The 14697-nt window shown below is 55.7% G+C and overlaps 1 protein-coding gene across 4 annotated transcripts in view; it reads right to left on the bottom strand.

Annotated features, from left to right (window-relative positions):
• Positions 1-152: 152 nt before the first annotated feature.
• PACSL (phosphofurin acidic cluster sorting protein like) overlaps positions 153-14697 on the bottom strand; it is a 42899-nt gene continuing 28354 nt past the window's right edge. For 3 of the 4 annotated variants that reach the window (XM_015283414.4, XM_025149383.3, XM_040697770.2), the window contains exons 3-25: positions 11989-12078; positions 11549-11674; positions 11197-11359; positions 10954-11045; positions 9609-9689; positions 8784-8843; positions 7989-8140; positions 5386-5479; positions 4998-5069; positions 4689-4819; positions 4428-4560; positions 4207-4311; positions 3571-3677; positions 3147-3301; positions 2945-3055; positions 2769-2871; positions 2462-2494; positions 2069-2111; positions 1915-1957; positions 1689-1830; positions 1332-1555; positions 1044-1157; positions 153-949 (exon numbers count right to left, since the gene is read on the bottom strand). In XM_015283414.4, the coding sequence (XP_015138900.3) occupies positions 834-949; positions 1044-1157; positions 1332-1555; positions 1689-1830; positions 1915-1957; positions 2069-2111; positions 2462-2494; positions 2769-2871; positions 2945-3055; positions 3147-3301; positions 3571-3677; positions 4207-4311; positions 4428-4560; positions 4689-4819; positions 4998-5069; positions 5386-5479; positions 7989-8140; positions 8784-8843; positions 9609-9689; positions 10954-11045; positions 11197-11359; positions 11549-11674; positions 11989-12078 (2490 nt within the window). In that variant the 3' untranslated portion in view covers positions 153-833. The remainder of the gene's footprint in view (positions 950-1043; positions 1158-1331; positions 1556-1688; positions 1831-1914; positions 1958-2068; positions 2112-2461; positions 2495-2768; positions 2872-2944; positions 3056-3146; positions 3302-3570; positions 3678-4206; positions 4312-4427; positions 4561-4688; positions 4820-4997; positions 5070-5385; positions 5480-7988; positions 8141-8783; positions 8844-9608; positions 9690-10953; positions 11046-11196; positions 11360-11548; positions 11675-11988; positions 12079-14697) is intronic. The other variant, XM_015283415.4, reaches the window with a different exon arrangement.

Below are 14697 nucleotides of genomic sequence, written 5' to 3'. Positions count from 1 at the left end.
CTTGGTCTCATCTGCTAATGTGTCAGAGAGCTGCAGCTGACCCTGGGATTGAGAGATGTTACCCCCGGCCCTGCCTGCCGGAGGGGCGGCAGGAGCAAACCTCTCCCTGCATCATTGCCCTCGGGCACAGAGGGAGTCACACAGCCCTGCCATAATGGTACCAGCATTAATTTATTAAAATTAATCCTGAAAAGTAACCGTACAATAAATTTAAAAAAAATAGAATCTTGTAAAAAAAAAAAAAAAAAACAACAACAAAAATCCAGGTGCCCCCATGCTGTATCTCCAGCTGGCAGCACTGTGGGGCACGGCTGGCCAGGACGTGGACATGAGGGTGGCAGCAGCACCGGGGCTGCACAGGGACAGGGGAACTGCTGAGGCTCAGCCCCATGGGGCAGGGCCAGGCCCCGGCAGCCTGGACTGGTGAAGGGCGGGTGTGGGGGCCCTGCTCAGCACTGGCCCCCACCCTGCACAGCTCCACTCTGGCTCCGGCGCTGGGGTACTGCCCAGGCCCAGCCCAGCTGGGGCCCTGGTGGCTGCAGAGCTGGGGGAGAGGGGGCCCAGGGCCCAGCCAGGCTCGTGGCCGGTGCCAGCCCTTGTCCCAGGCTGCTGTGGGGGGCAGGAGAGGCAGATGGCGTGGTGCCCTGGCTGGTAGCGGAGGATGCACGGACCCAGTCTCAGTGGCCTCACCTTCATGGATCTTGGCCCGCAAGGAGTGGTGTGGGTGTGGTGTTCCCTCTTCAGGGCCATGGAACAGGGGGATGAGAGCACTTCTGTCTCTGTGCCTCCTCCCCTAAACCCTCCACAGCTCTGTTTCAGGACTGCACTGCATCTCACACGCTCTTTGAGTAGCCGAAGATGCCCACGGGGAGGTACTTGACGTGTGTTGGCCACTGTGCTGCCAGCTGGAAAAACTTCACGTCGTTCCATTCCACCCCATCTATGGAGACTGACAGGAGACAGCACAGTGAGGCACAGCCCTGCCCTGGGCAGCCAGGGCTGCCTGGCTGGGTGTCCCCAGGGGATAATGCCTGCCCCCTCACCTCGCAGCATGGTGTTCTGGTGCTTGGCTGTGCAGATGAGGCGTGTGATCCCTTCAATGACTTGGCTTTTGGGTTCTAGGTCCTTCTCTTTTGGTTTCTTGCTCAGGAACATCACTGAGGGCCAGAGACAGAACGCCAGTGTTAGCAGATGCCCACTGGGCAGTGGGTGGCGGCCCTCACCCCAGGGCTGCCTTCCCTGGCTGCTCTCAGCCTGCTCTCCCACTGCCTTTAGTGCAACTGGCTGTGGCCCCGCGCTGCCGAGCACCCCAGGCTGGGTTCAGGAGTTACCTTTCTTGTTCTTCTCCTTGGTGACCACAGTCATGGCCATAGTGCTGGGCGGCACCAGCTCCCCAACGCCGGGGATGCGGCTGACCTGGAGCGAGCGGAAGTTGCTCTTGAGCGTGTTCTTGATGCCCGTCTCCCGCTTCTCGCCCTCCTTCTTCCTATCCAGCCCTTGTGTTGTCCAGTAGTCCACCTGCAGGCCCATCACCTCCACGCCGGGGCTCAGAGACCTGGGCGAGATGGGCAACACCCCATGGCCCAGCTGCAGCCTGCCCTGGGAGCACGCAGGCCCCATAACCCTGGGATGCAGCGGCCTGGCCAGAGAGCACCTCCAACTCTCCTGTGCCAGCCCCACTTCCTTACCCAGCACCTGAGAGGCCACTGCTGACGGATGGGGAGGGCGGTGGGGTGCTCACAGTCTCCTTGCCATAGGGGGATGCACTGCCAGCAGCTGGCACTGAGCTCAGCAGCGAAGGGGTGCAGGCTGTGGCATCGTCTGAGTCCACTGCAGAGGAAAGGAAGGAGTCAGGGGGACATTGACAGGACCTCACCGTGGTGAGGCGCAAACTGTGGGCTCACGGGAACTCACCAGAGGCACTGAAGGACTGCTCCACCAGGCCCACCTTCACAACCTGCAAGGAGAGACAAGTCAGATGGTCCCCGGTGCATGGACCAGCAGGGCTGTGCCACCGCCCCTTCTCCCCCTAGAGCCCAGCTGCCTGCTGGCTCCTCAACACACTTACCCCCACAAAGGGTATGAACTTCTGGCAGGAGTCCTCATCAGGGCTGCACAAGGAAGAGAGGCTGGTGAGGGGCTGGGCACGCCTGCCACGCTGGCCAACCTAGAAGTCCTGGGACCCCCACGCCGGCAGGGGCCAACACTGGCTCCTGGCCACCAGGACCCTCTTTCTCTGCCCTCCCTCCCATGGGACTCCCTGTCCCCGACATGGCAGCACAGGGCACACTACACAAGGAGGCAAGGAGTCGGCTCCTCTGGTGCTGGGAGAGGCTGGCATGCGGGAGGGCAGCCCTGCCCCGTTCTGGGGCCACGGCTCCTCTGCACGGCACAGGGGGTGGACGCACATAGGAGGGGGGAGGGAGGGCCAGGCAGCGGCACAGCAAGCACAAGCCAATACCTGATATAAAAATCAAAATAGAGACTTCTCTTCCTTGGGTGCCAGAAACCAAGAGAAGGCAGAGGTGAGAGTGCAGCCAGAACACGAGCGTCAACCCCTGGGCAGCGCAGCGCTGGCTGGCGGCCCCTCAGCCCAGCCCAGCCCAGGTGGTCAGTCCCCACTGCTGGGGTTGCCACAGCCCCCGGTTGCTACAGAAGGGTCAGGGGGCAGCAGGTGGCCTTGCTCAGCTCGTCCCCCATCTCCCACAGCCCTGTCCCAGGCACAACCCACACTGGGGCTGCACGAGGCACCCCCAGGCCACGCTCACCTCTTCTGCTTGTAGGTCAGCATGGCCTCGGAGATGGGCAGCTGGTGAGACAGGCTGGCTCCAGCGATGAACTGGGCAACGCGGCCCGCGATGTCCACAGTGTCTGCAGGCAGAGGGAGCAGTGAGGGCCCCGGGGACAGCTGGGCACTGCCAGCCCCAGCGGCCCCATTCCTCACCTGCAGTGGGGGGCTCAGCCCTGCTGAACAGCTCCCGCCACGCTGTGTCCAGGAACAGAGTGCTGTATTTGTTATCCACCGAAGCCAGGTACTTGGCGAGAGGGTGAGAGCCTGCGTGGGGAGAAGGGCAGCATTGGCTCTGGACAGGGGAGCACGGCAGGGTGGGGGGCAGCCCTGTGGCCAGGCCAGTGGCAGCTCTCACCCAGTGGCACAAGCAGGAAACGAAGGTAGTTGAGCCAGTCGGGCGTCTTGCTGGCCAGCTGCTCCACAAAGAACCGGAGGACAACGCTCAGGTAGCTCTGGTCCCCTGCCACAACTACCTTCACTGGGGGGGGCATGTGGGAGTTACAGTTACAGCTGCCAAAGGGAGAAGAAAAGAGACTGTGATGGACTCCCGTTGGAATCAGCATGCAGCAGCATGATGGCAGGGAACGTGCCCAGCACCAGAACCCTGCTGCTGCCTACTTCCAGCTCATGTGGGCTGGAATCTCCTCCTCTCCCCCAGGCCTACAACCCGCTCCTATAGTTGCACCCACAGCTCCGGTATCCCACCGAGCCCCAGGGGAACCCAATGCCCTTCCTGGCAGCCAGAGGGAGCTGCCAGACCAATCCCAAGCTATACTCACTATCGCTGGATACGGGAGACGGTGGTGTTGAAGGCCGCCTGGATGTCTGCCACTGAGCAGGTGGAAACGACCAGCTGCTTGTGTGCCTGAAGCTGCTCGCTCACGTACTGCCAAGGGAGAGGGCTTTGGATAAGCATGTGCCCAGGCCCCACTCCCCTTTGGGAGCTGAGCACTCAAGCATCCCCACATAGAGCCAGAGCACGGACATGCAGCACGCCTCAACCCAAGGAGTTTTTTCTTTTTGCCACAAAGCCTGCCTTGGAAGCTCCTGCTTCTCCCTAGAGCCCCATGCCAGCAGAGGGAGTGCAGCATTTCACCTGGGGCATCCAACGAAGCCCTGAGCAATGTGGTCAGAGCACATACCAAAGGCACAAGGCACCTAGTTCTATCCCTTCCAGGGCTACCCTGGGTGTCATGCTTTGAGGATCCAACAACATCAGTATGTGGCAGATGATGGAGGAAACAGACAGACTTATGTAGGTAGCCCGGTGCTGCAAATGCACTGTGTCCCCCAGGGATGGGCAACGCTCCAGGGAGAGGAGGGCACAGCTGGTGCCAAGGTCCCTGGACACCTTGCCACAGCTGGGACAAGCCCGTGGGACCCACACACATCCAGCTCCCTCTGCCTCTACTCACCTGCCCCTGCCATTCAGCGACATTCACCAGCACGATGCTCTCTGGAAGCTGTTCATCTGAGACCAGGATCTGGTTCAGCTGATCATAAACAGACTTTCGGGGCACCTAGGACAACATCCCCACCAAGGTTAAGCCCAGCAGGGTGCCCCAGCTGTGGGCAGCTGTGACAGAACGAGGCTCTCAGCAAGAAACCATCAGGTGAGATGGCACCGGGGCCTCACCTGGGTGCTGTGCCACGAGTCTGGGGAGCTCTCGCTGTCCAGGCTGCTGGTGCGGCCACTTTGTCCCTTGGAGCTCTGCCGGTCCTTCACTGAGGTGCTGCGGGGACGCCACAACTGCTTGCTCTCTGCCTTGCTGTGAGTGAGAAGCAGGAGACGTGACACCGGGAGGGGGACGTGTCCCATCTCCACCACTGCCCTGCTCGCTGCAGGGAGTCGGTGTGAGCCTTCTCAGCAACGGCCCAGGGCCCACAGCCAACTTACCTGGGTGACACAGCACTGGGGAGCTCAGATTTGGTTCCGGGGCCCAGCTGGGCCAGCCTGTCCATGCTGCTCTCCCTGGTGGCAGCCTCGGGGGGGGCCAGCCGGGGACACGGCTCCTCTGCAGCTAGCTCCTGAGGGGGCACACACGGTCATATTGCACACAGCATGCTCCACGTGCCCATGGGGACCCCAAGCCAGGATAGATCCCACAGGAGAGCAAAGGCTGCAGGGCCTCAGGGCTGCATCTCCTGCAGCCCCATCTCCCGCTCTCACTCCAGCCCCGCTCCATGCCCCATACACTGGACTCACCACCACAGGGACCTCGGCTCCTGGCTCTTCCTGTGCTCGTGGTGCTCCTGGCTTCCGCTTTTCTGCTTCACCCTGGGGGACAGGGAGCAGGATCAGAGCGGGATGGAGCACTCTGTGTGGTGAATGACTCATGCCTTTGGTGGGACCTCGCGGAACACACGCTCCCGCACTCTGGGATCAGCCCCAGAGGATGTCCCCCTGCCTTGCCTGGAAGGCCATCACTACCTGTCTGCCTGCACTGGGAGAAAGAAGAGGAAAGAAGGGAAGGAGCAGCCCCAGGCAGACGCTGCCGGGAGGAGCAGTCTCAGAGGGAGCTGCAGGCACTGCGGGAATGCTGGGCTGGCCAGGGAGGGAAGGGGCAAGAGGTGGTAGTGGTGGTGTAACTCACAGGGCTGCCCGACTCTTGGTCCTGCCCTTTCTGGCTGTGCAGACTGCCGATCTCAGTCTGGGAACCAGAATGAGAGACTCCCTCAAAGAAACGCCTGCAGAGAAACAGACAGACGGACGGACGGACAGACAGACGGGAGAGAAAAAGGCAGGAATAAGAGAGGAACAAAGTCACCGCGATCCCAGCACGCCCCCGCCAGCCTATCCCAAGCACAGAGCACTGCAGAGGGGTCCCTAGTGGGACACGGGCAGACACCCACGTGCTCAGCAGCCTGACCAAACCATGCTTGCTTCCAGCAGTCCTTTCCACTCTCCCGGAGGCTTTGCTGGCTGCAGCGCTGTGGGCACAGCTGTCAGGACTCTGCCAGAGTTGCCATTGCTATCTACTGTTCTCACCTGGATGTACCTGCAGCTTTCTGCAGGATACCTGAGCTCTTTTCCCCAGGTCACAAAGGGATAACTGAAGCCTCCTATTATTAGCATATTTCTGCTCCCTTCACCCCTTCAACGTCCACTACGGGATCTCAGGCACTGTTGCCACCCTGTGCAGTCATGTCATTGCTCTACCCTCACCTTTTCTCAGCCAACAATTTGATCCATACTGACTATATTACAAACACAAGCCAGAAGAATTACAGGGAGTTTTCTCTCCTTTGTACCGTTCCAGTAATCCTACCAGGACATGGCATACCTGATGTCACTGGCACCTCAACAAACAGGTGTCTTCATGCCTTCCTTTTTGTTAGGTTGGATGCCTCTGGATTGCATACTTTTTGCCTAGCTTTCAGCACCCCCTCAAAAAGGGGCTGTCTCCCCCTTGCCACGATGGAACTGCGTCCATCTGTCCTCCTCTCACTTGCAATCCAGAAGCTTTCATCACTACAGGATGTGTCACACACAGCACAGAGCTCTCCTGCAATTCTCAGCTTTCCTTGCTCTGCAGTGTAAAGGCTCTCCTGCTGGTACGATCGAGTCAGAGCCTCAGCAGGTTCACCTTTACATAAGCCTTCTGCACAGCCTTTCTGTTCCCAGTGAACTACCACCTTATCCCATTCACGTTCTCGTCCCTAAGGAGACATCTGCTCCTTTGCTTTTGGTCTTCAGACAAAGGTGAGAATGCTACGCAGGGCATCGGAGACGCACAGCCTATACATGGCTCTCATTTCTACTCAGAAAAAGTACAGAGCCTTTAACGGGAACTCAAAGAGATACACACACAGCACTGCCAGAAACTGAGACAACGGAGAGCAAACCAAGCTAGGGACACCGAATGGGCTGAAAAGCAGCCCAGGGCACAACAGGCTTTCCTACCAGAAAGGGCAAATGCCCAAAGGAAAGCTGTAAGGGCAGGTGCAAGCACAAACCAGCACTTGTCCCAGATGCTTTCCCAGAAAGCAGATGTCTGCAAGTAGGGATTTGCAGGGTGAGAGCCAGCTCTTACATTTAAACACTCTTAACAGACTTTCCTTACAGTTTACATAGTTTAAATAGTTTATGTGCCTTAAGTGCTATCTGACCCAAAGAAGAGCTTCCTTTTTCTTCCACAGCACCTTTGTTTCTTTAAAGCCTTTGGGGAGAGCCCGCATGAAATTCCTTTTAGAGATCCAAGCAGACCACCTACGTAGCTCCCTCCTGCCCACACATTTGCCATCTTCTTACAACAGCTCGGAGATTTGAGGGATAGGACCACTGCTCCTTTTCCTTCTCCAGTGCCTTGAAGTGGTTCCTGAATCCAGCAGTTTTCTCTTCACACATCTTTGCCTATGCAGACCAAGCCTGCTACCCCTGCTGAGTACCCTCAGCAGGGATTCAAACAACTCCAAACTACATTTAAATACTTCACTATAGAAACAATAAGGGCAAGTAATCTTGGCTTGGCTAGAAGAGACCTGAGGCACTGTGAGGCAGCCAAGCAGAAAGAGGATAGAAGGCAACTTTGTCACAAAAGGACAGCACAGAAACAAAACAGCCAGGAGCAGAGAGGCCAGGTGAATGCAGAACACCTGGGAGAAAAGCCTGGTTCCATTGCAAGGTCCACTGGAGACCTCTGTGCCAAAGTCAGCAGTGCTTGGGAGAGCAAGGCAAGCCACAGGGTGCCTGGGGAGTAAGTAGGATGAGGAACATCACTGATGGTTGCTAGCCACACACATCCACAGAAGGCTGGCACACTGCATGCAGACCCCACAGGGACACAGGAACCAGCCCTAGCTGTCATGAGACAATGCACTCGAAAGACAGGCATGCTTTGGTGTGGAGAAACTGGGAAGGTCAGGACTGTCAGAAGAAAGATATCAGAGCTGGGAACAGCAGGGGCTTAGATCAAGGAGAAGCTCTTCCAGCAGATCAGGAACAATGTCAGATGCTGGACTGGGAGGAAATTAAATGAAACTAAATATGAATGGACACAATTTTAGTGGGCAGTTTTGAGGTGGTTTTTAAACAGGACGTGAAAGGGAGGAGCTCAGATGTGCCAACAGAAGATGGCAATGGGAACAGAGAGGGGACAATGCCTGCATTAGTCCAAGCAACAGAAAAAGCATCAGAAAGCATTTCTCCAGGCTCCATGGACTGTGTTGTTGGCCTGTGGCTTCCTGTGATCCTTACCTCAGGGTGGGCTTGGGTGTACTGTGCACACTCTCGTTGTCCTCAATTTCTGGGCCACTGTCACTGTTGTTGCACTCTTCCAGGCTGTCATAGAGCAAGCCCAGGTCTTCCTCCACCTCCTGGGTCTGGTCTACAGGGTCAGAATCCAGGACCTGTGGTACCAAGCCCAGAGAGCAATGAAGAGATATGCAGTCACCTGCATTCAGACAAGGCACGTGCGGGCTCCCTCCTAGCAGCACTGCAGCTCTGACCTCAGGGAGCCAAATCTAGCCTGCAGAAGGAGCAAGTGACATTGTCATTGGCCAGAGAAGATTGCCATGAGCATGACACTTGAAGGAATCTCAGACAGCCACAGCCCCTGGAGTTAAGACACCTTGGCAGACCTCCACTAGCATTGCCATCAGCTCACAGCAGGCTCCCAGCCTAGGCCAGTTACCCAAATGCTGATACTAGGCTGCTCTTAGCAATAAGCAGAATGAGCGCAGTCCCTGCAATGCCATTTCCTGGTACAGAGCCAGTGTATGACAGCATCCTTCCACATATGGCCACTCTGACCAACAAGCACTTTTGGAAGGTGTCTTGGATTTGATCATGAGGCTCAGAGCTGCCTTCTTGAAGAAGAAAGCTTTGGAAAGGCCAAGCCCCAGTCCGTGCCATATCTCACAGCACCTCTGGGAATACTCCAGAGCACCTGCAGCTCATGCCTTGCACCCCCAGTTAGTGGAAACCAGCACTCTGATATCTACACAGCTGCAAAGAGATGCTGCCAGGTGGGCCAGCCCTCCTGCTTCTTACCTCCTCTGTCACTTTAAACCTCTTCAACAAAGCCACAAACTTCTGCTTGAAGTTTGGTTGCTAAAACAAAACAAAGGGGAGAAAGAAAGATCAGCAAAAGTATCCAAACAAGATGTTTAATGCACAGCCCCCAGTTAGTATCTTTAACAGCCCACTGGTACTTTTCTGGGTCTACAGGCCCATGCACAGCTGCAACCTCCCTTTCTCCTTAAATCTGTTGTTGGATTTGGACTAAATCTGGACTCCACAGGAAGCTGCTGTATACGAGCATTCCGGAGGGTGCAGGGACTCTGACTTTCTTTGATATAGGCTGAAATAGCACTTTCTCTCCATTTAAATCCCCTTTCTCCCAGAACACCTCTTTGATTGAAAGCAGCATTCCTCAAGAAAAGAAGGGAACAAACTCAGTGAGGAGGAGCCCAGGGATCTGCAGGGTTTATGCAGACAGGGACAAGGAACTGCTTGGAGATCGGGGGACTGCCAGGGCAGCAGAAGGGCTGCTAACGGCCTTCCTCATAGCAGTCTTCCTTCTCCTCAGGCAGTGAAAGAGAAGAGATCACCTCACAAAAGCCACAGAATGCTATCCACATAAAACCAAGATAAGCATAGTACAAGGCCACGAGGTGTGGTATGGCTATGACCAACAAACTACCTCGGTAATGGCAGGATGGTTTCCTGTTCTGCTCAGAACTAAGGGCTCTGCCACCTGCTCTGCACCAGGGCCAGTACCCCCCCGCCCCTCAAAACCCAATCGCGTTCCTTTCAGGGAAGGGAGAAATTCAGTCCTTTCCATTGCTTTGATCACATTGTAAACATGGATGTTACTCTGGTCATTGATGTGGTTCGGATCATTTTCCTCCTAGCCTTCTTGGTTTTCCTCAAGTCATCCTCTTCATCGAACAGATCCTGCAGGCAAGAGGCCACAGAACATCAGAGCAACCGAGATGCTCCAGAGAGCAGCATCTCCTGGAATCTTCCTGCCCCACGCTTACCTCCTAATTTGAAAAGCTTTGGCCCACTCTGCTCCCAGAGCCTCACTTCTCACTTCTCCTGCCCTTCTCCACACACCTCATTCTCCCTCCTTAGCTTTCTCCCCCAACAGGCCTTCTTCCCTAGAGCATCTCCTTCTCCAGGAAGGCAATGCGGCAGCAAGGTCCAGAGGAGGGAGAGCAGCCTTCTGCAACAGCCATTGCTGCAATCTAAAACTCTTCTCTCCGCACTCACCAGCCTCTCCATGACCCATGTGTGTGCCTCTCTTAGCCTCCCCTCTCCAGGGTTAGCTCAGAGAGCACAGCACCCTTCCTGCACACCTGGGAGAGAGGCAACAAGCCCTGCTTACACTGACTTGCCCTCAGCAACTGTAGCAGAGCAGGAGGAGAAGAAACAGCTTGTACATAAACCATGCTGACCCTAGTGCTCTTCTTTGCCCAGCAATAGCAGAGATTAGACCTCTGGGGGTAGAAAAGAAACCAAGTACATAAGCCGGGGACTCCTGCAGCCAATGAGAAACCTGGGTCATACAGAAATGTTCTTCCAGAGATGAGCCTCGAGGACACACACAACTTCCAAGAGCATGGAGCTGTGATATATTAGTCTGGCACAGCGGGACAGGTAATGTGGTCAAAGCTGAATGGATCCGGGTTTGCCCCTGCTCCTGATGAGCACAGTACCACCAGGCTTTTTTGTCCTTGAGGGTATGCCCCACAAAAGGAGGACAGCAAACAGCAGTGGCACAACTCACCACAGGGCTGGGATGGCTCTGCCACCTGACCATTTTCAGACCCAGACTTCTACTTCTTAAAACCTCTATCATCTCCCAGAGAGAGTGCAGCTCAGGGCAGCTTTTGGTCTTTTAACACAGAGAATCCATGGTGCAAGGTGGAGAGTGTTCAGCAGGGGGGTTTGTGCTGCAGACCAGACAGCTCCGAGGACACGTGGGTGAGACCTGTGGCTCATCCAAATACACTGCAGCTCTCTAAAGTCCCCTGCCCCATTTTGAGCTTGGCTGCAGCCCACAGCCCTTCCTGCCGCCAGGTATTGTGGCTCTCTACCCTCTGAAACCACAATAAATGTTTGCTAGGGAGATGTGAGACCTTGGGGTGATGGAGACCCTCAACCTCTGAACTATGCCCAAGAGATGGGATCAAAATGTAAACCAGACCTCCCTTACCTGGCCCTGCACAGCATCATCGCTGGCCTCCTGCTCTGAGGAGAAGCTGTCATCCTCTTCTTCAGAGTAGTTATCAATGTCTGGTGAGCGATCTGAAAGCAGATACAGCAGATGCCACAGCTGAACATGACACATGTGAAGGCCAAATTACCAATATTGCTGGCAGGTGCTTGGGGATGCACACCATTATCCATGCCCTACCCAAAATGCTCGTGTTTTGGTCTGTGATCAGCACTAACACACCTGAAGCTTTGATTTTAGGACCTGAGGGGACACTCCCATCCTCATGGTCAATGGGTTGACTGGACAAAGAGTAGATGCTGATTTCAGCCACTCGGATGTTCACATCCTTCATGTTGCTGTGGAGGCTCAGGAGCTGCCCTCCATCCGTTGGGTGCTGCATCACCTAGGCAGACAGACACACAAGCCCCCTGGCAGATGATACAGATGACCAGCAGCCCACTCCTCTGCCTCATGGGGAGCCAAAAAGCCAGAGCACTCAGCACCGAGTGCCTGCCAGCCAGCTGGGTTCCCTTCCCTGCACTGGTTCAGGGAAGTCATGCCAAGCTTCCCCCCTGTTCCCAGCACCCCATACCTCAGCCATGTTAATGATGCCCACAGCAAGGGTCTTGTAGCCCAGGATTGTGCGGTTCTTGTACCTCTTCCTCCTCTGCAGCATGATCTGCAGTTTATTGCCATCTCTCTTGAGAAAGTGTGGGTACTGGGGAAGGGAAGCACAGGGAGACAGCAGCATGACAGCAGGGCTCAGCACAGCACATGGGTAGGTAGAGAACTCTTCTCCAGTGCTGATATACAGCAGGATCTGGCCTACTCAAAGGCCATTACATCATCCTCCAAATCCCCACTGCCCAGCAAAACAATCCCCAAAGCACTGGAGCAGCTGGCCAGCAGCATCAATCTGCGCTGTTATGATCCAAGCCGTCCTCAGAGGCTGCCCCCTTCACAGCCAGCCCCTAAAGCTGAGCTCGCAGAGGAATGCTGTTTGAGGGAAGCACCAGGAGAGTGATAAGGTACCTGCAGCGAGAAGGTCAGCTCCAGCTCGGTTTCCATCAGGCCACCAGGTGGGAGAACATATTCATTCGATCTCAGGACTCGCTTCGAACCCTATGAGAAGATCAGTAAGTGCACACAGCTAAGCTGAAGTATGTAGGCCACAAACCCCACTGCACCATGTACATAGGCTCTGTTCTGTTCCACCTCTCAGAGCCACCTTGCAAACCCTGCGTTTCCCCTGAGCTGCCAGAGGCCCCACAGATGCCATGGCCAGCAGGAGCCTAAGTCAGCCATGACCAGAGATCCTTCAGCAACTGAGCCAAATCCGAGAGAGACACAAGGCTAGTGCCCCCTGCTCTCCACGTGTCCACTGCAAAGGGGTCAGCTGCCCCAGAAGCCATGACAGTGGCAAGCAGGTAGCCCAGTAACAGAGACCAAAGTTGCATCCCTTCTGCAATCAAAGGAGATGGTGATGGGCAAGAGTGCTTCATAGCCCAGAGAGCACCAAGGGTGCTCTGCCGATGGGAGCTGCAGCAGGGTCAGGCCAGCCTGAGAGGCACTGGTTGAAGGCTTTTCCTACACTGCCACTGCTGGTGTTACCCAGGCTTAAGAAGGAAAAAACAACAAACTAAAGAGAGGAAGAAAGAAGGGCCTCTACACCTTGCAGTAATGCAGTGTCACAGTTCTCACCGACGCCACGGCAAAGACAAGCTCTACAGAAACAGTCCTTGGTTTCCAAGAGCTGTCTGCAACACAGCTCCCAGCAACTATGCCAGGAGTGAGGCTTTCCCTGTGAAAAGGCTTCCTGAGACGGAAGAGAGGAGGTGGAGCTAATCCCCTTCACCATCTGTGAGCTTTCCTGGCCAAGAATGCACCAACCCTTCCTTCCTGCGCTGCTCTTTATTGAGATGGTAGGTGGTCACCGCTACAACCATTTACTTCGGCACATTTACTGTTTGCTGTTTGTTATGGAGAGGCTTTCCACCAAAGGTTTGGTCTTACATCAGGCTACCTGCACTCGTGCAGTTATTCTTCATGGAGATGTTACTTCTGAGGGCAGAGCTATGGCAAAGGAAAGCCCTGTACTGTCAGACAGATGACAGGCTTTGACCTTTTCTTGTCCGCTGAGGCAAAAACCAGGCTCCTGCTCACTGCCACATCCTGAAACCAGGCCAAAGCAGACAGAAAAGCACCACCCAAAACGTGAGGTGAAGAAGCTTTTTGGGAAAGAACAACTTTTTAAACAGCATCAGGAAATTTGGTTCCTTAAGGAGTAGCTGGAATTGCTCAGGAGTGGAAAATCTCCTAACAAATGGTTGCAATAAGACCAGAAGGAACCCACAAGTGAGGTGTGGACAGAAAACCCTTCAAGTACCGTCTACTCGTGACAAGAGGCAGAAAGCCCAACAAAGGCTGAACCTGAGCCACCAGCTGCATCCAGTGAGCAGCTGCATCCCTCCCACAGCACCTGCTCTGGGAGCACGGGGACCTCTATTCCTCTTTCTTTGACAGCTTCCCCTACTCACAGCTCAAGATGAGGAGCTCTTGAACGATGATGTCTCCCTGCCAAGAAGGAGCACTAAATTCCCCTTCACACCATAATCGCAGTTATGGAGCCAAGACAAGATAATGGCACCTTTATGGTGCTAAGTCAGGCACACCTGGCAGCACCAGGCAGGGTCAGAGCCTTGTTTCCATGTAAGGTGCTTTTGGAGCAGCTGCTTCCTGACAGCCTTACCCCAGTCCAGCAGAGCTACTACTGAAATGGGAGAGAACATAGCTCCCCTTTCCACCAGTCCCCAGTTGCCTCCTTGGGAAGCTGCAGGTCCCCCACAAATTGCATGCATCATCTGCTTCCATCCAAGAGATGGCAACACTTGCTGGGCAGCCTTCAAACAGCTATTTGCAAGTGTGACTCATCTGTTACCTAGGAGAGGAGCGGGAGGAATGGATCCATCTGAGACCGTTCTGTAGGCAGGTTGCATTGAAGCTGCCTACAGCTTCCATCTGCCTTCCAGGAAGGCTTGGCAGTCGCAGCCCTGGCAAGGCGGCTGCTCAGGCCTGCGGAGGCAGCCCAGGTAGGAGCGCAGCCCTCCCAGACATGCAGGTCTCCAGGCAGCCAGCCCACTTCCAGCTCCAGCCCCGCGCTGCTGGCATCCACAGCCCAGCCTTGGTTGCTCCCTCCTTCCTGCGGCCAGGCAGCTCTCTCCTGCCCAACTCACTCCCTCGCCAGTGCCCGCATCGAGGGGGCACAGCCAGTCCTTCCAGCTCTCCTGCGTGGCACCACGCATGCAGCCAGCCAAGCTGGATGCTGACAAACTATGCGTGGACTGCAGCACCCTCCTGATTTCCTCCCTCCAGGCCCCTTGTTTCAGACATTTAGCTTTCAGATCCTTCTGGGCAAGTGAACCAGGCCTGCCATGAAGGCAAATCCCAGCTCCCGGAGCTCCAGTAACGCAGCAGCTTCCAGCACTAATCCGGGATTTAGGGCCTAATGTGTGCAGCACAAAGAGCTCTGTGGGAGCGCAAAGCTGCTGAGCTCCCGCCCCACGGTGCGTTCAATGGGATCAGAGGCTTCTCAGCCTGCTGACAAGAACGAAGGAAGGACACCGGCACCCCAGCTGGGTTAGGGGAGCTGTGGAGAGGGCAGCACGCTTAGGAGGCACCTCCTGTGCTGTCCCTTGGCAAAGCATACGCCTGCACTCCCAAGGACCTCTCTCCACCAGCAGT

Source organism: Gallus gallus, chromosome 3, assembly GCF_016699485.2.
Source record: "Gallus gallus isolate bGalGal1 chromosome 3, bGalGal1.mat.broiler.GRCg7b, whole genome shotgun sequence".
NCBI classification, from domain to species: Eukaryota; Metazoa; Chordata; class Aves; order Galliformes; family Phasianidae; genus Gallus; species Gallus gallus.
This window is presented reverse-complemented; position numbering and strand designations above follow the sequence as displayed.